Source organism: Rattus norvegicus, chromosome 16, assembly GCF_021556685.1.
Source record: "Rattus norvegicus strain SHRSP/BbbUtx chromosome 16, alternate assembly SHRSP_T2T, whole genome shotgun sequence".
In the NCBI taxonomy this organism is placed as follows: domain Eukaryota; kingdom Metazoa; phylum Chordata; class Mammalia; order Rodentia; family Muridae; genus Rattus; species Rattus norvegicus.
The window spans coordinates 34,061,355-34,085,185 of NC_141549.1; the positions used below are offsets into that span (position 1 = coordinate 34,061,355).

Sequence of the window (23,831 nt, forward strand, 5' to 3'; positions counted from 1 at the left end):
GAAGAAGCCCTGCTAATGAAGAAGTCTCCCTTAATGCGCTGAGCCTAGATGCTATCTGGTCTTGGTGCACTTCCACCCTACCATAATTAGCAGTTTTCCCACAAACAGGACTTCTCTGAGCAACCTTGGCTGACCTGGAACTCACTCTGTAGTCCAGGTGGGCTTCCACCTCAGAGATCCACTTGCCTCTGCCTCCCAAGAGCTAAGTCAAAAAGCATGTGCCACCACTGCCTGGCTAAATGGACACATTTAATGTTTGTATATGATGTTGAAGTAAGTTTTTAGGCCCAGTGACTGGCTCGGTGTTCCAAGGCTGCTGATCTGTTTAATTCGCAGAACCCACATGGAGGAAACAGAAACTGACTCCCTCACACATACACACTTCACACTCCAATAAATAAATGCAGAAAAAAATCATGAATTCTTACAATTCAAGGTTGACAGCAGAACATTTCAGTGGAGAACATATATTTGAAATGCTACGGTGGGTCTCTGGTTCTGAGAGCAGGGGAGGTGATAACAGATTTCAGTTCCTACCTTTGTTTCTGTCACTCCATCTCCTGACAAGGCCTGAAAGAAAGTGCAAAACATGTTTACACTACTAGAGATTTCTGAGTATTTCTTTAGTACAGGCTGTGATCCAATGTGATAAGCAGTAACCATATAAGACTCCACTCACATCTCCTGCCTTCATGGTGCATACAGCTCAGTGGGGAAACAGTCTCCACGCACCCCCCAAATCTATATACATTTATTTGGGGCTAGGGTTTTAAATCACTGATAGAATGCTTCCTTAGCATGCCGAAGGCCCTAGGTCCAACACCTAGTGCTGAAAGAAAAAATAAATAAATATGTATTTTTAAAAAGATAACTGCATTGATAACATACTACTCAAAGGACTCAGAATCAAATTGCATTAACCAGGGAATTCTAGAAATTCTCCAAAGGAAGTGGACAGGTGAACTGGTTAGACAAGCAGGATGGAGAAAGACAAAAGGGGGCATTTTAGGCAAAACGGACAATATATGCAAAGTCATGAAAATCTAAAAGAACACAAAAGGTCTAAGGAACAGAGAGGCAGAACCTGGGTTGAGAGCAGTCTGTGTTTAAGAGGGTGTGCCGGAGAATTGTCAGATCGGCAAATTGTCTATAGGTAAACAACCCAGATAGGCCGTGAAGCTTTTCATACCAGTCAGGAAGTACAAGGAGGAGGCAGAAGGCATTGACCAGACTGTCTGTGTAAAAACGGTCTCACTTAAATTTTTGATCCCTAACTGTAAATTGCTTAAACTATATTAATGGCAGACAATTGCCATATTCCTCTGTATGGTTATTTCTTTATGTTTGATCAATCCCTAATATTGGACTATTAAAAATCACAGAAGAAAAACTACCTGACATACCTCATCTTCCGTGAACTTTCCTTTGCACTGGTACACAACTCTCATTAGCTGCATGCTCTACCATTCTATGACAGGAAGTGAAAAAGAGGATCATGAGGTTGACTTACATGGGCAGACCCAAGGAGCAGCCATTTCCCCTGGGGGAAGAAGCTAGAACCACACATATTCCAAGAATCAGAATTATGGCTTGAGGCAGTTTTAGGAGAGATGACATTTAAGCTAAACTGAACTGAGGAAAGATTAAAAAAAAAAAAAGGGTTTTCAGGCCACTCAAACTACTGGAGAGGAAGCAGTCAAAGATCAAAAGCTACAGAGGATCCCTCTATTCCTCAAGATGCTTGTGCTGCTTCCTGAAGGAGAAATATTTTCCTTCTGGCGAGTTGCATGTAGTTTTAAAAGCTTCTGTGTTTGCCAGGGTTCAACCATGCTCTGGCTCCTTCTGGCTTCCCTTTTGCTCTACTGGCCTTTGCTCTGGGAAGTGGACCATACTACCAGTCCCACCAGAGACCCTTGAATCCTCAGATAACACACACACACACACACACACACACACACACACACACACACACACACACACTCACACACACACAAACACATTTCTTTACAATTTACCTCCTTGCCACAATTACTGGGCATTACTTTTTCTCTCCTAGAAAAGTGTGCCCTTACCAATTTATTATCTCTGTCTCTCCACCTTCCCCAAATCTTGGTGGCTAGTCCCACCTAACCCCTGCCAAACATCCTTGGCCACTCACTTGTAGCAGAGGCGGCAGGTCCTAGCTCCCCTCGAGACCTTACATGGTTGCTGCATTCTTACTCCTCCAATGCGTGGCAGGAAAGACCCTCTCCCATTCCTTCTCTGCCTCTGCCTTTTCCTCCTGGGACCCAGAAGTCCCACCCTGGCCTTCTTTACAATCAAGAACCAATTGGGGAACAGGACATTAGAATCACACTTCCCCTTACACTGTCATTTCTCTCATTCCTTCTTTACAGACCAAAAGCAAGATAAGTTGTACTTTTTTTTTGCTTCATAGTCCACATCTCTCACAGCATCATTAGATTAGAAAAAGCATGATTTAGCATCCAACAGGAAGTCTCAGGGAAATAATGGAGATGTTTGCAGTTGTGTATCATTCCTTTGGAAGACGGTCTTTTCATTTTTGAAGTGTTGACTGACACAAAAATCTCTGAAGCGCAATTTTCCAGTAACCTCAGGCCACCTAGAAACCTTCTTGTTCATCGCACATTGAGTGAGTGTTTTACTTAGCCTGCGTGCATGTTCCAGCAGCAATAACTGAGCTGAAAATTAAATCTAGAGCAGGTACGCAATCATGCTATTAATTCGCTTTTCACTGTGCAAGCAATTTTTAAACCTAATCCTGACGACTGAATCCTATAAGATGGCGCCTGTTGAAAAGCTAACACGTGAGTTAGTAAGCAGGTGAGACAATATATGCCTGCAGCAAACACTCCCAACTTAGCAGTAAGAATCGGCTGTTTCCCATCATTCACTTGGCTTAAGCTCCCTTATACAATGCTTTTCCTGAAGCTTTAAAACATATCATAGTATGTTCATCTTATACTAAATTATAAAGGAGTTAGTGATGTATTGAGCTTGTTTCTGATCTTGTTTTATTAATATGATGCATGGTTTAGGAATCTTGCTTGTAAAACTATAATGTAACAGTGCTAAAGTACATGGTTAAGACAACTATAGATTAACTGCCTGGACCTGAATCTTGGTTCTTCTCTGTGCGGAGGGTCTCACTGTGGACCCTGGCTTGCTGGGAGCTTTCTTCTTAGAACAGGCTACCTCCCAACACCTGGGTCCTGGATTATAGACATGTGTAACCATGCAGGGCTGAGTGTTTCCCAGATATACAATTTTTTTCTAGTGAAAATAATACTGACTTGGATTCTGTATGATTCCAAACACTGTATTTTATTGTTGTATAGATCTTAACCAGTTGTAAGTCTACCAAAAAATTTAAACACTCATAATCACTTACATATGTGTGCAGTCTTCAGTGCCTTCTTCGAAATGGGGTTGTAAACTCTTAAATGGTTTCATGATTAATTAGCTACATAAAATTTTATATGCATATTTGTTTTATAGTTGTTTACTTTTACCATGATTCTGGCATCTCAAAATTAGAGTTGAACTGCCTGTTGCTCATAAACAAAATATATTTACATATTAAAAGTGATCTGAGTACAAACTTCCTTCGTGAAGAGAACAATTAGGAAGGTTCCATGCTACAGAAGAGTCAAGACAAAGAAACTAGAGCAGCGGCTCTCAACCTTCCTAATGCTGTGACCCTTCAATACAGTTCCTCATGTTTCAGTGACCCCCGACCATAAAGTTATTTCATTGCCACTTCATAACTATAATTTTGCTAACATTACAAACTGGAGTATAATATCTAACAGAAGGATATCTGATGAACAATCCCTGTGAAGGGGTTGTTGGACCCCCAAAGAGGTTGTGACTACAGACTGAAAACCACTGAACTAGAGAACCATTGAGTTGATAAAGGTAAGTACGATGATAGGAACAGGACAGTGGAGCTCATCAAGCGTAGCTCATCAAGCTAGATAAGCAAGCAGTTCCAATGCCAAAAACCAGATGTTCTTAGATGGTAAACTGCTTCACTTGGTCCAATTGTCATACTTCTGGGGAATACCCCACCAGGTTACTACTGGCAGAATGTGTTGAAATTCACCATGTTCAATATCTTCCTTTGATGACTTCTAAATGCTATCTTGGGGACTTTCTAACTTTTCCTCCTATGATGCTGTAAACAACATCTAGTAAAAGAACACCACAACTAGAGTGACAGAAGACTCATTGCTTCAGTGAGCAAAAGGGGAGTTTAAACTGATGCCCAAATGATACTATCATTTGATTCCAATGATATTCACGGATAAATGTCCTTTACAGAACACCTAGCTGTCTTCTACATCCTTTAAGACAAGACTGCTCCTCCCCACATTGTTCCTATGGTTCCTATGCACTTTTCACATTCTTTTGACACTCTATCAGATGTTTAGATTACCTTCACGTCATTTGTTTAATGGCTCCAACTTCCCTATTTTATTACCCCATGTGGTGGCTTTTTAACCCTTGAATGGAAGGACTATGTCATGATTCTAGATCAGAAAGCAGTCAGCAAACATCATCCTCTGGAGTTAATCCATCCTATTGACATTTTATGTACAGAACTATGGATTTTTTTCCACTGCAAAAGAAAAACCCTTTAGGGCCTTGGCATATGACTCAGTGGTTAGGAATCTTTACTGCTCTTTTAAAAGACTAGTTGAGCACCAATATAGGGTGGTTCACAACTTCCTATATAACTCTAGCTCTAGGAAATATGACACCCTATTATAACAGGACTTTCTCAGACCTGTCAGTGGTATAAATAATGACACAAAGTCTTTTTAATATTTCAAAGCTTAGGCCTTTTAGTTAGGGCAGTCTCCCAGACAGCTATCTAGCTTGAACTGACTAATCCTGGCATTATGTCCCATCATGTGCCTAGTTCTACCTCTCTGCGACACTCTGGTCCCTCAGTTCACCTGTGTGTCTCCTGGTGAATCTTTGAGTCTCATTTCTTCTCCCAGCATCCCTCTTTCAGAAGTTCCGCCCTCTACTCTCTGTGCAGCTATTGGCTGTCAGATCTTTATTACAGCCAATCATATACCATTGTAGATTGCCTCTAGGCTAGTGAGGAATGACAATACCAAGATCCTCATGGCATTTAGCTTGCTGCCAGTAAAGAATGAACATCGAATATACAGAGACATACCTTCACATAGTGTACCCCAACACTCTAGTTCACCTATGAGGCCACCTGCATGTGCTCATAAACAAGTGTGTGCACATGTGTGCACACTGCACAGGTCTTTAATCCCAACTCCTTTCATAGACTGAGGCTAGAGAACTGCAAGTCCAAGGCCAAAGTCAACCCGAACTACATAGTTAGGCATGTTTCCAAATAAAAACAAAACAGGAATGCTATGACTTTTAAAAATTAACATTTAAGAATCGGTGTCCACAAAGTTTGTGGACATAGTCATGCTAATTAATTTATATCTCATTTATGGCTGGCTTCATGCTGACATACCAGTTAATAAATATAACAGGAATGCTTAAGCCGCAAAGTTAAAAACACAGTACATTTATACATCCTTTCTCTCAAGAGAGAGAACAGTTTGGAAATACTTAGTATGGAGTGCACATTTACTCTCAGCACCTGAAAGTTAATACGTGATTATTGCTAGCTGTTAGAATTATGTTGAATGAATGAATATACACGATGATGACTGCACACAAAGAAATGTTGAAACGGTTTATTAGAAACATAAATAAATAAATACATCATAACTCGTAAACACACAAATGCTTGATCTTTCTATTTATACTTATTAAATGGGTGAAATCTGAGATTATACATTTGCCCTTGGTGGATTCGAGCCATGTGAACAAAGTCAGTGTTCTATCAGAACACTGCCTTTGTCATCATGACACAAACCAGAGTCACCTGCAAAGAGCAACTCCAATCAAGAAATGGACTCCGTCAGATTGTCCTGTGGCCATGTCCAGGGTCATGTTCTTGTTTTATGATTGATGTGAGAAGACTGAGCCCACTCTGGACAGTGCTACCACTGGGCAGGTGCTCCGGAGTTGTATGAAAAAGTGAGCTGAGCACGGAGAGCAAGTCAGTAAGCAGCATCCCTCCACGGTCTCTGCTTTAGTTCCTGCCTCCAGGTTCTTGCATGAGGAAGCTTTGGCTTCCCTCCATGATGGACGGTAACCTATGAACCAAGTAAACTTTTTCCTCCCAAAGTTGCTTCTGCTCATAGTGTCGATCTCAGCAACAGAAACCAAACTAGGACAGTCAGAGTTACTAAAATTCTCAAGCACTTATCTGAAAATATTGCTGCATTGAGACGACTGGTAAACTCTGTGATGAGAGAGGAGAGGGCACGCAAAACGCCCCCTATGTGCCCACTGTGGACCTGCCCTGCCGAAGACATCCTCTCCTTGTATCATTTGTGAGTAGTTGCTCACTTACAGAGTGCATGTCAACCTGAAATTACAAACCATGCCAGACATTTTAATCCAACCTCTAGCTCTTAGATCTGGAAGCAGAGATAAGAAGATTATGTGTTCAAGGCCAGGCTGAGCTACATAGCAAGAGGTTACCTCGAAAACCTAAAATAAAAATTTAATGGATTGTAAGTTGTAAGCACACAAATATTTGGTCTTTCTTCCAATTTATAGAATAAAGAAGATTGCTATAGTGGCTCATCTTAAAGTTTCTTTCAATTTCTTGTTACTAATGATATGAAAAAAAATCAGGGGAAGGGTTATTAACACTGATGAAGATTCTGTGTTGTCTTTCAGAAAGCAAGAACACAGGTTTCCTGTGCCTCCAGCTTCCTGCTACAAGTAACAAGTGTGTGTAGACTGCTCAAATATGTCAGAGACTTCCTCCCACGACTCCTTCTATGATTCCTTATCAGACGTGCAGGAAGAGGGCAGAAGTGCTGACTTCTTCCCAGGCCTCTCTGCTTTCCTCAGCCAGGAAGAAATAAATAAAAGCCTTGACCTGGCACGCAGAGCTATAGACAACTCTGAAACTGAAGATTTTGACTCCGAAAAGGAGATCTCACAGATTTTCAGCAAGTCTCCTACGAGCCTCTGCGAAACTCCTTCCTATGAGGAGAAGAAATCAGGCGAGCAGACTTCCTCAGAAGGACCTCGGGATAATAGGCGAGCATCTGTCCAGCCTCTAGCAGAACAAGCTGAAAGGATCACTTCCCCGGTGGCTTCAAAGAGAAAACCTGGGGTATCACCCCTGCTGGCCAGCCCCAGCTACATCCGGAGCCTACGCAAGGCTGAAAAACGAGGTGCAAAAGTTCCCAATCCAAGTGCAAAGCCCAAGGCTGCCCAGCAAAGCAAGGCTGGCCCCCAGAGCCAACTGTGCGACAAGGCAGCTAGTTTCATCGAGGAACTGACATCCATATTTAGAGAGGCAGCCAAGCCAAGAAACAGAAGCCCTAATGGTGAGTCCTCGTCACCAGACAGTGGGTATCTGTCTCCTAAAAATCAGCCATCAACCCTGATGAGTGCCTCAGCCAGCCAGAGCCCCACTGCAGACCAGCTAGACCAACTCGAGATGGACGCAGAGGTCAAGCAACCCCAGGGCAGCCTTTGCTACCAGGCCCACAAGGCTCCAGAAGAGACCTTGCCACACACTCACATCCCGCACCCACAGCCCCAGAAAGCCCGCCACTTGCCATCGTCTGCACCTCGCTTCATCCAGAAGCTGAGGAGCCAAGAAGTTGCCGAAGGAAGCAGAGTTTATTTGGAGTGTAGAGTCACTGGAAACCCAGCTCCCAGAGTCAGGTAAGAACTCTTATTGTGAATGTAAAGCGACTTTGTTGACTTCTGGTGTTACTTCAAGGGAGAAGAGGAGAGATTTCTTGGGTTGTTTGTCCTCTGGTCTCTGCAGTAGAATTTTCTCAAAAACCTGCCAGACAAAAAGGAGGCCAAATAGCCAACACCACTAGGTACCCCAGGTGGGGCAGGTAAAGAGGCCATGAGAAATACCAGCAGGCTGTTATATAGGAGTGCAGATTTTACAGAGCCTAGGCAGTGTAAAATGCGTAAATGGTTTATCGGAAGTGAGGAGAAAGGTGTGTGGTTTTAATCCTGAGTCACTGAAGAAGGTAAAAAAAAAACTACCCCAAAGCTAGAGGTACAGAGATGACAGTGTACAGAGATCAAGTAGAGATAAACCCTAAAATAAACATCAGGCTTAAGGAATGGACCAGGTTGCCTTATTAATTAGAGAAAGACACACACCCACATCTCCCAAATGTGGCAGCCAGAGTAGGCAGAATTTCTGTGTCAAAGACCAATAAACCAAGTCCGTAGCACAGCAGGCTGGTTTCCTATGGTTAGCGACAGGACACAGCCAAAGATGAGACAGCGAATTGAGTGCAAACAGAGAGCCAAAGAAGAAGGCTACCTCTATGTCCATTGTAACTCCTATAAATTCTTCTTATTAAGCTACAGGGTGTATCCCTTCTGTGCAATAAAAGTTTAGGAGAGGGCCCTTAAATTCATATCGCGGGGCTTCCAATCAGGGATCTTCCTTGGACTCGCCTCTTAATTCAAGACACTTTTGGGACTTGGTGTCTTTAACCCTGAGATGAAAAGTGTAATAAGAAATCACATTCTGTTTTATAATGTCTGAATTGAATCGTATGTAAAAATAACAGCGCCTTACTGTGGCCTGTAGCTAGTGTTACCCAGGCTCCTTAGGGTGTCTGATTACTTAGTTGCGAGTCAGGTTTACACTATAAAGATGGGCATTTGTTCAGTTATTTGGAGGCTTCATCCCAACGATGCAAATGTTTAAAAGCAAACTCAAGTAATTTTTTTTTTTCGGAGCTGGGGACCGAACCCAGGGCCTTGTGCTTACTAGGCAAGCGCTCTACCACTGAGCTAAATCCCCAACCCCCAAACTCAAGTAATTTAACTTACAGAAAGAATGGAGTGGACAAAGTCAGCCACGTAAGTCAAAACAGCCGTTGTACGTGCAAGCTCACGCACGCGTCGCTGGCCTTGGTTTCTTACTTTACAATCATCGCTCAGAAGAAAGCATCGGGATGATTCACAAGCTCACCCTGTCAGTTTTTACTGTAATGTTTGATATTTTTAAGAAATGGACAGCAGGGGGCAGTAAAAACCTTCTTAATGGGTCTTTCAGCCGCTGTGTTCTTGTGTTCTACGATTATGTGTTTTCCATAAGAGTAATGGTTTCTTTCAGATTCTATTTTGTTTTTTTAAAACCCACGGATTTTAGGAGCAAATACTCGGTGAGAAATATATTCATATGCAAAACAGTGTTACTGATTTTGAAGCTTCGTGGTTCGATTTACATTTATGTGCAAAATAGCCTCTTCCAAGTGTAATTCAGTGGCGAATGCATAACTTGTCAAAACTGACCGAAAGCACTCCACTTAGCACCAAAGGACCCAATCAAATGAGCAGGCCAGGATCCCTTATTAAAGTTCAGTTAGTTGTCTGGTAACATAGGGAAGCATCAAAATCATGCTTGGGCTTCTTGGGGACAGTAGGTTTAGACATTTAGTTAGTAGCATAGTATTGTTAGTTATTTTCAAAGTACTAAAATCAATGACCGATGTTCGTTAGATATGGTAAACAGTCATTAAATCTTCGGTAAAAAATACTCCATTGTCCATTCTCTAGTTAACTGGCCATTTTGTATCCTTTAGGGTTCATTTTTGTTTTAATTTGCTTTAAGAAGAAGGATATAAATCTACCATGAGGCCAGGAGTTTTGTTTTCATTCCTGTTGAGGGATCTTGGTCACCTTGATCATACATTTGGAAGTACACCAAACTTCATGATCATTAAACTTTATTGACCACATGAGACATGTGATGGATGGTCCTAGTGGAGAATCTTCTGTGAAGACAATTTTGTGTCAGGAAGAAAACCTTTAATAAAACAGTGCTCACACGGGTACATGAGAAACTGGCTCAGCTTGCGTCAGTCCAGGGACACTGGCCTACACATTAGCGACACCTAGTTCATTGGCAGGATACCTTCTAAGGATCTAGAAGTCGTTGATTGTCTTAGGGAGAGGAAGGGAGTGTCAAGGAATCTGAAGCAATCAGTGGGCAAAAGCCCAAGAGATACTGCTTGGCAAACACAGAGACACATAGTATTGGGCGGTTGGCAGCTGTCCTAGGAAGGGGCAGGGTGTGGCTGGGTGGGGGGCAGACCAGAGAAAAGAATGCACTGTTGCAGGTATGGCAGCAGGTGGTGAGATCCTGAGGGACTAGAACACAGGGAGAAACTTCACTTGTCAATAGTATACGCAAGCAAGCAGCCAGACCAGGGTTCCAGGAGGACACAGGAAGAGCACAAGGAATTTGCATTCAGCTCTGATGAAATGAGGCCGACGTTTAGTGACTGCCTTTGTGCTGGAGCCAGGATGAACGAACAACTTCCTACAACAGCATGGCTAGGCTACTTACTGCTAGCTTAGAGATCCTTAAAGAAGGCCAAAACCGAGGCTGCTCCAAAGCCTCAGACCAGACTTGGTAGCACAAGCCTTTAATCCCAGCACTAGGAAGCAGATAGATCTCCTTTGAGTTCAAGGCCAGACTGGTCTACATAGTGAGCGGCAGGCCAGCCAGGGCTATATGGTGAGTCTCTGTCTTAAAAAGATCAAAACAGAAGAAAACCCTGGGTATCGTCAAACTAATAAATTAGATAAAGGAGCTCCAGTTAAAAGGAGGAGTGGGAGGAACAGTAATGAGAAGGCAGGCCAGTCATTTCATGGCATTCCTACTTTAAACACGCTGTTCCCACTGGTGCAATGTGAAAGCAATGTTCTTTCCTCCCTTTATTCTTACTTCTCCAGACAAAAATCTCAACCATTAAAGGAAAGAGAAGTTGTGTGTACGTAGCATTAGAATTGTATATAAGGGTCAGGAGAGATGGCTTAGAGGTTAAGAGCACTGACTGCTCTTCCAAAGGTCCTGAGTTCAATTCCTGAAACCACATGGTGGCTCACAACCATCTGTAATGGGATCCGATGCCCTGTACTGCTATGTCTGGAGAGAGAGGCAGTGTACTCATATACATTAAATAAATAAATCTTTAAAAAAATAAAGAAAAAATTGTATATACGTTATTTCTTAACAATTTTAGCTTAAAATTTTTCAAGATTTTTTTTATTTGTGATTGTGTTCTTATGCTGGTGAATGTGTGTCTCTGTAAGTGTATGTGCACATGTGTGTGCAGTTGCCCCCTGGGCCAAAAGACAGCATTAAAACCTTCTGGGCCATTTGATGGGATGTGAACTCTGGTCCTCCTGATTGAGCCGCAAATACTCCTAACCTCTGAGCTGTTTCTCCAGTCTCATACAAGTTGAATTGTTACATCATCTGTTTCTCCATTCTGTCCTGTCCTAATGGTGCTCCTTTCTCAGCCTTCAGAGGAGCATGGGGGCGGGGTACCGGACACCACTCACCATCCTTGGTCCTCTGCACTCTCGAGTGGATAACTAGTTCATAGAAGGTTGTGATATATACCTATAATCCTAGCACTGGGAGGATAGAGGCAGAATGATCTTGAGTTTTAGATCAGTCTGGACTAGATCTGAGTCTAAATTTAGTCCCAAAACAACATGACTTTGTTATTATAAAAGAAGTCTTCCTCCTCCTTCTCCTCTTCTTCTTCCTCTTCCTCCCCTCCTCTTATTTGTTCTTCTTCGACAGAGTGCCACTGTGTAACCCTGGCTGACCTGGAACTCACTATGCAGGGCTACATAGGACCAGACTGACCACAAACTCAGAGATTCATCTGTCTCTGCTTCCTTGGTGCTGGAATTGAAGCATATACCACCAGACCTGACCCAGTTTCTGCATTTAAAAATATTTTTAATGGAACTTGTATCTTTTAAACCACTTAAATTTAAGAGGCCCTAGATATGAAACTGTACAGTGATGTATCAAATAGTAAAAAAAAAAGTTAATTAATCACAGAGCCTAGAATGTAAGTCAGGTGGTTTTATTCCATATCATTCGGTCTGATCCATAAGAAGGTCCCGCCACTGTCCTTCTTACTGAACTGCTGTGTCTGGTTCAGTGGCAACCTCCAGAAGTAGAGAGGAGGAAATCATATTCCAAATACTTTCAAAGAGATGGTGGCGTGATATTTTCTACACAAAGAGATCCATAGTTCCTCATGATTGTGTCTCTTTCTCTTCAACCCATTAATGATCATCAGTCAGCACAAATGTTAAAAGAGCCTGCATATTCTCTGCATAATAGCTGTAAAGAAATCTAAGTCTTCTAGTTGTGAGCAGCGATCTACACACTTTCATATTCAGAAATAGTAAGGTGAATGCCTACATTTATGAAAGGGAAAATACTTTCAAATACTCAACTACTGAAGTAAAAAGGATCCAGCATACACTTTAATATTCCAGACACGGTTCCTCAAACAGATGCCTATTAGGCCATACTTACCAGTCTTGTAAAGTTTTATTTAATATATGTAATTGCAATTAATTAAATTCTTTTTATAATTAAAACTCAGCACCTTCAGTGCCTCCACATAGTTTACATGAGCAAGACCTTGATCCTCATCAAAACAAAGCAATGAGAGTGTCCATATGAAATCAATACAGCACTGTCTGTGGACATTTATGTTCCCTAAGGATAATCATAATAAATAAAACATACCATGGATATTTATCTTAGTAAGACCATCTGTATGGACTGTGGTGGTTTGGGACAATATGGCAGTCACACCAAAGCCAGTAGATTATAAATGTGAATATACACATGGCTTAGCCCAAGATTATTCCAAGAATAGCCAACATTGAGAACTCTACACGCCACCAGATTATCAAAATAAAAATAATCGACAATTACATTTGGTGTTACTACAATATGACACATGGTTATACGTAATTTGGAGCACAGTTTTAGGATAAGCAGTGCATTTAAGATGTACACACATGAAGCCTTTACATAACATCTCTGTAGAGATCTAATGTAAAGTGTCAAAACTTCCTTTCTAGAAGTTCTAGAAAAAATTATCGCAGTCACCCTTGAGTGTGCTTGTTCTCAACCCCATCTCTGGTCCATCCAACAATCTCCCTTTCAGATCTCCAAACTGGGATTCTTCATTCCGTCACCTCCAGTGTGCTCCCCTCCAAGCTTCAAGCTCTCTCTCAGATACTAGCACTGCCCTCTGATAGACTTCCTTGGGCCTACATTTGTTCATCCATGTCCCCATGACTCCCATCAGAGTCCTTTTCAGTGAACTGTCATCATAGCACTACATGCAGTGACTTTTTATATGGAATAAAGTGGAATAAAATACACTGTCCTAGCAGATCCTAATAAGGTCTCTTCTGTTTGATTTATCCCAGCTTCTTACCGCCGAAGAGTCCACATCAGCCTAAGGGACCTTACTGCACCTCCTTCATAGGGGCCCTCTGTGCCTTCTGCTCTTTCTCCGTGGAATGTTCTCTCTTCATATTTTTCCATAAAGTATCTTTGGGGTATGTCTTGCTATATCTACCCTATGTTAAAAGGGGGTGGAGAGAGGTCCTGCCCATACCGCACAATTGTAGTATCTGGCAGTTTTCTCCATAAACTTTTATGACATACTGTGGATTACTGGTTCAATTTTACTATCCATTTCCTTCAACAGAATTAAAAATCCTTGAGTATAAGGACCTACCTTTTTTTTTCATTTATTGGTGTCTGAGATCTAAAATGGCATCTGACATCTAATATGTGATCAATAAATACATGTTGAATAACTCTGGGAGTAAATTCCACTCCAAGGTGGAAGAAAATGTTGCCCTGGTGTTCTCAATAAAACTGGAAAAGCTATAAAAGTAAGTGAATAAATTAAATCAAGATATATACATAATGAATAAACCAGAGGTGAATTTATCAGATCTGAAACTCAAAAATAAAATACCAATTAAGAGTAAGCAAGTTAAAAAGAAGTGCACAGGGCTGGAGAGATGGCTCAGCCGTTAAAGGCTAGGCTCACACCCAAAAAAAGAAGTGCACAGTGGCTCAGTTAGCAAAGTGCTTGGTTAACATGCACAAAGCCCACGGTCTGATACCAAGCACCTGAAAATGAGCAAAGAAGCCAACAAACACTCGAACAGTGGAAGCAGGGGCCTTATCCATTCATAGCAAAAGGGGGATTGAGGACAGCCTGGCCTCGTGAATATACACAACTAGCATGAATAAATGGTTTTCTTAAAGTTACTTTCTAAAACAACACCATCTTAAGCCTACTGAGGTTGTCAGAATACAAACTAGTACACAAGAATGTCAAATGTTACATTAAATATGCCAGTAACCACAGAGACAAAGAACCAAGGGGCTTCGGTTGTGGTCACAGCATAACCTTAAAAGCATTGCCTTTTATCTTCCTTTACCATCTATACTATCTATGCACTGGTACTGTGCATAATTTAGTACAGAAAAACCACCCAGAAGAGCCAGGTGCATATAGCTCAGTGAAAAATCATCTGCCCAGCACATTCAAGGCCCTGGATTCAGTCCCCAGTACCAGAAGAAAACCATCATTAAAAACATCTTGACGTCTCTAGTAACATGAATTGAATAGGGTGGATCTTAGTCATTTTCCATTATAAGTTATTTGTTAACCACTTTTCTGGGTTGTGTCAGTGATATTTTAGGACTTTAAAAATCACTTTTTTGTTTTGATTTTGTTATGTTCCAATAAAATATTATGTTTTCAGTCTTATGGCAAAGACCTTTAATGAAATAGTCTACCCAGGTTTTTGGCTACAGAAGATACAAGAAAAAGTCAAAATGTAGACACTTGAATTCATGCACGTGTGTGGAGTTTCTTACTCTTTTGTTATTGAGTTCTTTTTTTCTTCTCCACATGGGCCTTTTTGTGTAACAAATGTCAAGAAATGTTCCCTAGAACAACAAATTACTGTTGAACTAGAAACCAAAAGATCTCAGCAATGGAGTAGTGCCCTTCGGTGATGTGGAAATGGAACCTTCTCTCTGCCTTCTCCGGACATACTTGTCTGTGCCCCACAGACTAAAAGTGTATGGTGGTCTGCTTGATGCTCTGTCTTCCTTCCCACACCTCTGTTCTTTCTCAATCCACTTGTCTCCAGTACCTGCCCACTTGGAATTCTTCCTTTAAAACACTGGGTTTATCTCTATGGTAGTTTAAACAGAAGGCTATCATTGATCAGACTGTTGAATCTTTTGCTTCAGATCTTGAGAAAATGGAGTTGCTCTGTACTGCTGACACAGGAGGTATCAGACCTGTTGGCTGGAATTGCTGTTTCATAGTTTGAACATTTACAGATGGCCAGTTGCTACCTCACCTCCTTTCCGGGTTTCATTTCCTCTTCCCGGGCAGCACCAGGGTGTGTGACAAGCACATTCATGATATCCACAATAAGGCTGCTCACAATGCTGTTTCAGGGAGTCAAGAAGCAAGCTTCAAGGCCTGGAAGATGGCTCGGAAGCAAAGGCATTTACTGTCAAGGTTGATGAGACCTAAATTCAACCCAAATGATGAAGCAGAGAACCAATGGCTACAGTTTGCCCATTGACTACCACATGAACAATGTGGTACATGTGCAGCTGTGCAGGCAAGGATCTTCACATGCACACAACACTATATAGATGATGATGATGATCATGAGGAGGAGGAGGAGAAGGAGGAGGAGAAGGAGGAGGAGGAAGATATAGATGATGGATGGATGGATGGATGGATGGATGGATGGATGGATAAGTAGGTAGGCAGGTAGATGATAGATAGATAGATAGATAGATAGATAGATAGATAGATAGATAGATAGATAGAAAGAACATTAAATAAATAAAAAGCAACCTCTGTGTTCAAGAAGAAGAAGTAGTATTACTGCATTGAGGAATTTTTGTTGATGAAAACTGTCATTGGTATCAGTCATCAATAGTAGGAACCAAACTGGGAATTCATATCAATTTATCTCTCATTGGGCAAGTTTCCATTGTTGACAAGAAAACAAATAAACAAACAACCATTAAAGTAAATTCACCCAAGAAATAAAGACATGTATAGCGAATCCCTTCAGAATTAAAAATTGGCTTGAGAAAAAAAAACCTGTCAAAACAGCTGAGTACAGTAGATTGTAGAGTGAGAGAAATTCTGGTTATGCCATGTATCAGATAGGCAACTTGGTAAGTTTAAGCTTTCATGCCTCAATAGCCTTCCTAATAAAATAAAATAATGACCGTACATACTTATAGGGCAGTGTTTAGGTCAACCAAGACAGATAAAGAATTTAAAATTGTGTTGGACATGCAGTAATATGCTAACATATATTAACATCTCACTTGTAAAGTTATTTTTTAGTGGTTTCTTTGGAACTGGAGAGATGACTAATTGGTTAGTAGTGCGTGCCGTATAATCACAAGGACCAGAGTTTGGGCCCCAGCACCCATATGACAAGCCAGGAGTCCCACCAACACCTGTAGCTACAATTCTGATGAACTCAACACTGTGGGTACAGCATGTAAGTACATGCACATGTGCACACGCACACGTGCACACACACACACACACACACATGTGCACACATACAGAGAGAGAGAGAGAATAGACACACACACAAAATACAATAACATAATTTATTAAATAAATGTTTTAAAAAGTTCTTACTTTTATTACTGTTGATTTGGTATAAGATCCCCCATATTCTATCTGCTCAAAAGTCATTGTTCTTCTTTTCTGTCTTTAAAATCTTTGCACTTCAATTTCCATTTTTAAATCCTAAGCATGCACAACACTATGGGGATAATGGAAAGAAACTGCCTCCCTCAGCAGTATAGGACAAACAATGAGCTTGTAAGAATCACAAACGCATGCTTACAGGCATTTCCGTGTCTATTTCCTCAGAATCCTAGGTTTGCCTATCAGGGTCAGACTCCACTAAGAATTCCCTGGAGTCACTGTGTCGAGTCTCTGTATATTTCTACTTTCTAGCAACTTTTTACCTTACTTGGCCTTCAGTTTCTTTATGGCTGTGGGGGATGGGAATCAAGTCAAGAAAAAGGGATTTCTTCCAATCCCCCACACACACCTAATGGTCTCTCCATCCTCTTGCTCCATCCTTCAGAGCTGTGGAGGTCAGCCATGTATCGTGACTTACAGTCATTGTGGAAAACTTTCCTGACCCAGGCCTCTTGACTATTGTTTTCTTGAGGTTCTTTAAATTGTCCCTTCATTTCCTCAGCTTGTCTCAGAGGTACCCGTTAAATATTTGCTAAAGTCCATTGAAAGTAGCTTCCCAACACTTTGCTCCTTGTTTTTGTATTCCAATAATTTTAGCAGGAAAGAATCGTTAAATAATTTGAATAACAAATATACACTTTTCCCAAGCTGGCAGGTTGGCTTTGATTTTGTACTGTCTTGCTTAAGTATTAGAAAATACGGCAAAATGCTCACAAGGAAATGAGTGAGCCTCTGCACACTTAATGGTACAAAATCGTAGTTTCCCAAGAACCTGACTGTGAAGTTTCTGCTGCTTCCACAGCAAGAGCTGCTCATGCTTTCAAGTCTTTCCTATGACGCTGATTTCATTTCTTCGTGACCCGCTTCTTCATTTGCCTGGGGCAATGCCTCACTATGAAGCACGCAGTGTGTGCACGTATAATTACAGCTATTACAAGCTCTCTGTAAACACCACATTCTTTTGACTGTTAGGAATGACATTATAAATGTAACTGTGGCAAATAGAATTATGCCTGAAACCCACCATGGCTTGCTGCGTTTAAAGCAAGATGCAAAACTCTCCTTCTCGTTGCCGTATTCAAATGGCGTGTTGCTATAGGAATACTTTTCCTGCTTCATTTTAGTTCTTTGAGCCAAAATTTAGTGATATGTTGAATAATCTGCTGGAATAAAAGTGAACCACTAGCCACCTGTACACTGATAGGGAAACGTAACTGCCAGCATTCCATGACAGAAAAGTCACAAACGCACAGGAAGTCACTTTGTTCTCTTCTGTATGAGTCCCAACAGTGAAGGCTACCTCTGTATAGCTGCATATGCTCTCAGCAGCCAGTGTCTAGTGAGTCTGTAATCATCAGCCCCAAAGCATAACCAAGGACACCATAGGAAATAAGGTTTCTTCCTAAGGGGACGGCATTGAACCTTGGCTGCCAGAATTGGAAAAGTGTATCTTCTGAGAGAGAAAGAGCTTTGGGGAAAGGGTCTGACAGTTAATAGAGGAGAATGTTCCAAAAAGAAGGTAGAAGGACAAGGAAGAGAAAACAGGGAAAAGAAAAGAAAAATGTTAATAATAAAAAAGAAAACTCCCGTTATATTAAAATGGATTCTTTCTTTAAAAGAAAGAGTTTCAAAATCATTTTTTACCAGCATAGAGGTAATTCCAGTCTGCATGTTGATTGCTTCTCTAAAAGCAGGTGCCTATGGATGGCTTCCTTCCATTCCCCAAGGCAACATCAAGGAAACCCGAAAAAGAAGGGCACCATGATCAATGATTTCATGGTCCTCCTTAGAAAATGTCATACCGTGTGCACCCCTGGCCAACTCAGTATTGACACGAGGGAGCATCAACAACATTTTTACTGGTAGAATAAACACAGTTGATGCAGCTTTGGGGAGCAGAGCAATGGTGCCATGGGCCAGGCCTCGTTCGCTCGCTCTCTCACAAACAGAGAAGTAATGCCAAGAACAGAATAAATATGATTTGTAATCCAGCATGGTACTATTTAACTCTTATATTCCATTGCCAGCATTTTAATTAGGAACGCACTGGCCTGTGTTAGCCAGAACCCTGCTACATGGAATTACTCTGTGTGCCAAGGGTAAGGACAAGTCCTCATCACTGCCTGGAATACAGTTGGGAAGGGCCATTGCAACAATGACAGCATTTAGTTCCATGATTGTGGATAGGCTTTTGCTATGAAAGACCACTATGACTCCAACACAAGACGGTAGCTTTTACGACACAAATAACTTTAACCTTGGACAGGTAGCTATTGGAAGGAAGAGACAAGATTAAAGAAACTGTCTTCTGCACCATGTATGAGCATTGTTAACATGGGGAGTCACTGAGCATATCAAGACGATAGGTAACCTCCGAGTTGGCAGAAATAATGTCAGGTGCCATGGGGGAGTGGTCAGGTAAGCAAGGAGAGTCTCTCAAATGCTGTTGTGTCCCTCTGGGGACAATTTCACTAACTAGAAGTAGACACCAGTCCTTTGTACACAGTCAGCTTTGTGACATCCCAACCAAATCATGTCTACTCCAGATTTTAACATTTGGGTGAAATGTTTAATAGAAGTAGATTGGAGCCTATGGTGTGACTCTATTTTGCCATTTCTTAATGGAACCTACTAATGTACCACCTCATTAAAAAGTCACCAGTCTTACTTCTATAGGAAAAACAATAGTTTAAACATCAAGTACCCCACACAAAAAAGAACAAGTGTCATCCCTCCAGTGTGAGAGCTGTTGTATTTGGATTGATTTTTTTTCCAAACCCTAACAGGTTATGCAAGACAAATAATGAATCTGTTAACAAGGCGTGTCTGTCTTACTACAAATCAAAGCAATTTTATAAGCACTGTATCATCTATAATATATACCTGCAAGAGTTATGTTACCAATTAAAAAAAAAGCTTACTACATCCCTAGTCCCTTTCATCTTCAAGTCTGAAAATCTGAACATTGATTGGTCCATTGTACCATTGCACAATGCCTTTAGCTCCTTGGAATCTGAAGGTGCGTTTCCAACAAGGTCTAAACACGGCTCTCTGCCTTCCAGCTGCTTCCCACACAACCTCAGGTGTCCGGACACCATGTTCTCGAAAGACAAGGCTAGTTCTTAGCTACCTTAGGTTCAAACTGGGTTCTGTGGCCCCAGCAGCTTCTAGACTCTACATGGGGTCTTCCTCAAGTTCTCAACTGTCACACAGGTGTTTTTTCACTCCTTCCTTTGATAGGTTTCTGGCTGTCAGATTTTGATAAATCAGAAAAAGATTAAGCCCAACCAAAGCCTGTCTTTTATTACAGTTTGCTCTGGTTGAAGCATGCAATTTTCTCACTCATAGCCATGGAATTAGAATAAACTATGGTCCAAACTGTAAGAGCAGTTTGTTTTGCCTCCCCTCTCCTCATTGGCATTGTAACCAAGGCCTGTTTCCCTGACACTTATAATTTTCTTCCTCCTCTCCTCCTCCTCTTCCCCGTCCTCCTCCTCCTCCTGCTTCTGTTAGGCCTGCTTACACTCCAGGTATGTTTATAGAAACAGAACTTGGTTTTCATTTTCTTTATTCCAGCATGACATATATCTGAACTAATCATCTGTGCTTGAGATGACAAACATGAGAGGTAGTGACTAGGACGCTAGCACCTGACTGTGTTCTCAGGGCCTTCCCTACATGGATATATTTCATCAGTTGGATAGAGTAAATGTATCATAGATGATCAGAGTGGTAAGGGAGACACGAGTCGGAGGTTATGAAACTACAGGATACCACTGAAGGCTCCAAGAAGGGACTCAGAAAGAGACAAGGTAGAAGGTTAGAAGCAGATGACATGAAAAAGTGTTCTGAGAAGAAATGAAGAAGGCCAAGTTGGAAATGGCTGAGTGCTAGAGACCACAATGACATCTATATCCCAAGTGTTTCCAGACCAAACATGTCAGGAAAAGAAATCAGCAAGCGAGAGTTTCCCCCTTTGCCAGCCGCTCCTGGAATTAGTCTGAGCTACTCCTGCGCATGTGGTTATGCGACCACGATAACAAACATTTAATATTGACGTGACAGCAATCATTCTGAAGGGGCATGAGTCATGTTTTAAAAGATGCTAATAGGATTAGCGTAATGAACTCGGGATTGCTTCCTTATGATTCTGCAGATGGGTACTGCACGGAATGAAGAGAATGCCTAGTGGTGTCTCTTTCCGTTTGCCTTCATAAAGCCATTCATAACAGCTCAGAAAGAAAATTCAACAGAGATCCCTTTGGATCAGGCTGACACAACACTGTATTAGGATTATTAAATCCAAATCCAGCCGTATGTTATTTAATAATAGGGATGCACTCTAAGAAGCATGATGATTTTGGTATTACACAAGCATCTCAGTATGTTGGCACAGTTCAGATGGCATAGATCAATGCTGTGGTGTGGCCCTGATCTGTAGGGTCTAAAGGATGATCTACAGTGGCTGTCATCTTCTGGTTTGAAATGAATAGTATAGCACGTACATAAAAGCTAAAGTAACAATGAATATCAAGAGCTGGATAGATACCAAAATATTACCAAGTCAGGTGCTCAGAATATTCTGCAGAAATACTAAGAAACACTCTCTAAGGGAGCCAGCTGGAGTCCCTAGTAGAGAATCCTGGGCAAAGCAGGTGTCCCCTTGGTTGGGGCTCCCAAGTGAAAAAACTAATAACAGTGTGTAGAGGTAACACCATCAAACTGAGTGCTCGCAATGCCTAACACAAATGGACTGGGGAAACTGAGTCAGCCAGCTGGCCTTCCCCACTGAGGAGGTGCTCCCTACTCTTGCTAGTGAGCTTCCCAAGACTGAAGTGCTCATTCCTCTCTGCCATGCAGGCACGGGGACTGGGGTGAGCAGCCATAAGTTTTGTTAGGAATGCTTTCCTGTTCGGCTGTTTTCAACGATGATATGTTTCCACTTACGCTTCTTTTTTTTAACTTTTTGTCCTTCTGTCACACAATGAGGGGGACCAGCCCCAAACAATATGCTTGGAAGACATTTAGAATCAAACAGGATCAGATCTGAAACAGGGAAGGAAGCAACTCTAGTTTCCAGAACCACTTTCACAGTGGGTTTAAACAACACAGGGCAATTTATCTGTATATATTGCAGGCCTCTTGATGTAATTGTGAGATATGAGGCAGCTGACAACATAACATGGCATACTATTTTACAGGGAAGTTTTTTAAAAACTTAATTTTAAATTATGTGTGTGTGTATGTCTGTGTGTAGGTATGTGTGAGTACAAATGCCCGAAGAGTCATCAAGTCCTTTTGGCTAACTCTATAGTTATAAGCAGTTACAGCCACCTGACGGCACGGGTCCTGGGAACTGAACTTGGGTCCTCTGTAAGAGTAGTGTGCTCTCTTAATGACTGAGCCATCTCCCTAGCCCCACTGTGAACTTCTTATATGTACATATAAGAAGAAACTTGAAAAAGTGCCATAATGACCAGAAAGATGACCAGAAAGATGATGCATCTTGTACAGGCATTTACTGCCAACCTGATGACCTGAGTTCCATCCTTAGGAGTCACTGGTAGAAGGACAGAATGGACTCCCAAAAGATGTCCTTTGACCTATACATGGGCATAGCTGAACACACAAACAAACATAAAAATCCTGAGGTTGTAACATGTATTTATGACATTATCAAGTATTAGGATAAGTAAGTAATTCCGTGCGCTAGCTGTTCTTTGACGTGACAGGCAGAATGGTCATTTGTTTACACAGTGTCGTCACAAGCATGCCAGTATGCATGGTGCTGCATTATGACAACTGTAATTAGTGTCTTAGGGCCACAGAAGTTCGTAGCTGCATTACAAGTTTATAGAACCACCATTACATACAAGCAATCTGTTATCTAAGGAGATGTCATTGACAAGAGCATTACTGCACTTCATGGCTCACCTAGAACTAAGACAGGAGGGCTGCACAAGGTGAAAGTCATCCTAGCATTTGTGCTAAGTTCAAGGCACCCTCAAAACAAACAGACATATCCATCAACTAATCTGAGGATCCATACATTCTCTGTAACCACTTTTTCCTCCATGATACCCTGACTGATCGACTTTCACAGTCCTCTACAAAGTTGTCTCCACTCTTCTTGCCCTGAGAGGTTCTTCCGCCTAGACAACATCAGCAGACATCTGTAGGCCTGTGGTTGTGTGGAGCCCTTCAGACACTGAACAAACTAAAGGAAAGGGAACTTGGGATATTTAGTATATCACATTTTTTTATGGAAACGGCGTGTGTGCATACAGTTTATTCGGGGTGAACCAAGGGCTATATATATGAAGCCTGGAGAGCAGGAAGTGGTTCTTCTTAGGTTGGAGTTTCATTTGGTGAGGCTTATGATTCTGGAGATAGCTCATTTTCAGAGAAGCATTCCAGGAAGCTGAACCCAGAATCTCCCAAGGCTTACCTGAAATTCCCTAGGTAGGAGATTCAGGTTGGGCTCCCCAGATCAGGCAGAGAAGAGGAAGCCCTGCTAAGAAAATGGATTCCTTTTTTCACTGAGCTCAGGAAAGCTATCAACATGGTAGACTCAAGCTTTAGTAGCGGGTTCCTGAGATTGAACTCTGATTATGCGCCTTGGAAATAGGTGCCCTTTACCTGTTCAGCCACCTTACCAGGCCAGAAACCTGCATTTTAAAAGTTGGGTTTTGTGTGTGTGTGTGTGTGTGTGTGTGTGTGTGTGTGTGTGTGTGTGTGTAAGCATGCACCTATGTGTTTCTATGTGCTCAAGGAGGCCAGAAGAGGGAGAAGATCTTCTAAAACTGGAGTTACAGGCAGTTCTGAGCCACCTGACTGAGCACCAAACAGAATGGAAGCGAATGTTCTAGACTGCTGAGCCATCTCTACAACCCCAAGGTGTTCATAGCAGTATTTCCCACACTTGCATGTCCAAGTGTGATTTTTTTGTAACAGGGTCTCATGTAGCCCAAGCTGGCCTTGAACTTGCTATGTATATTACTTTCTTATGGATCCCCGACCCTCTTAGACAATACAGGTCTCCACTGTGCTTGCTAATTCACGACACTGCCGTCA

General features: G+C 41.7%; 2 protein-coding genes across 3 annotated transcripts in view; both read left to right on the forward strand.

The window, feature by feature from the left end:
- Positions 1 to 23,831, forward strand: part of Erich1 (glutamate-rich 1) — a gene marked incomplete at its 5' end in the record, with an annotated part of 52,793,804 nt that overhangs the window by 3,190,795 nt on the left and 49,579,178 nt on the right.
- Positions 1 to 23,831, forward strand: part of LOC134478835 (palladin-like) — a 41,181-nt gene that overhangs the window by 10,964 nt on the left and 6,386 nt on the right. For 2 of the 3 annotated variants that reach the window (XM_087589424.1, XM_087589425.1), the window contains exon 2: positions 6,814 to 7,818. In XM_087589424.1, coding sequence (XP_087445550.1) covers positions 6,887 to 7,818 — 932 coding nt within the window. In that variant the 5' untranslated portion in view covers positions 6,814 to 6,886. Of the gene's footprint in view, positions 1 to 6,813; positions 7,819 to 13,395; positions 13,704 to 23,831 lie in introns of those variants that run through there. The other variant, XM_087589423.1, reaches the window with a different exon arrangement.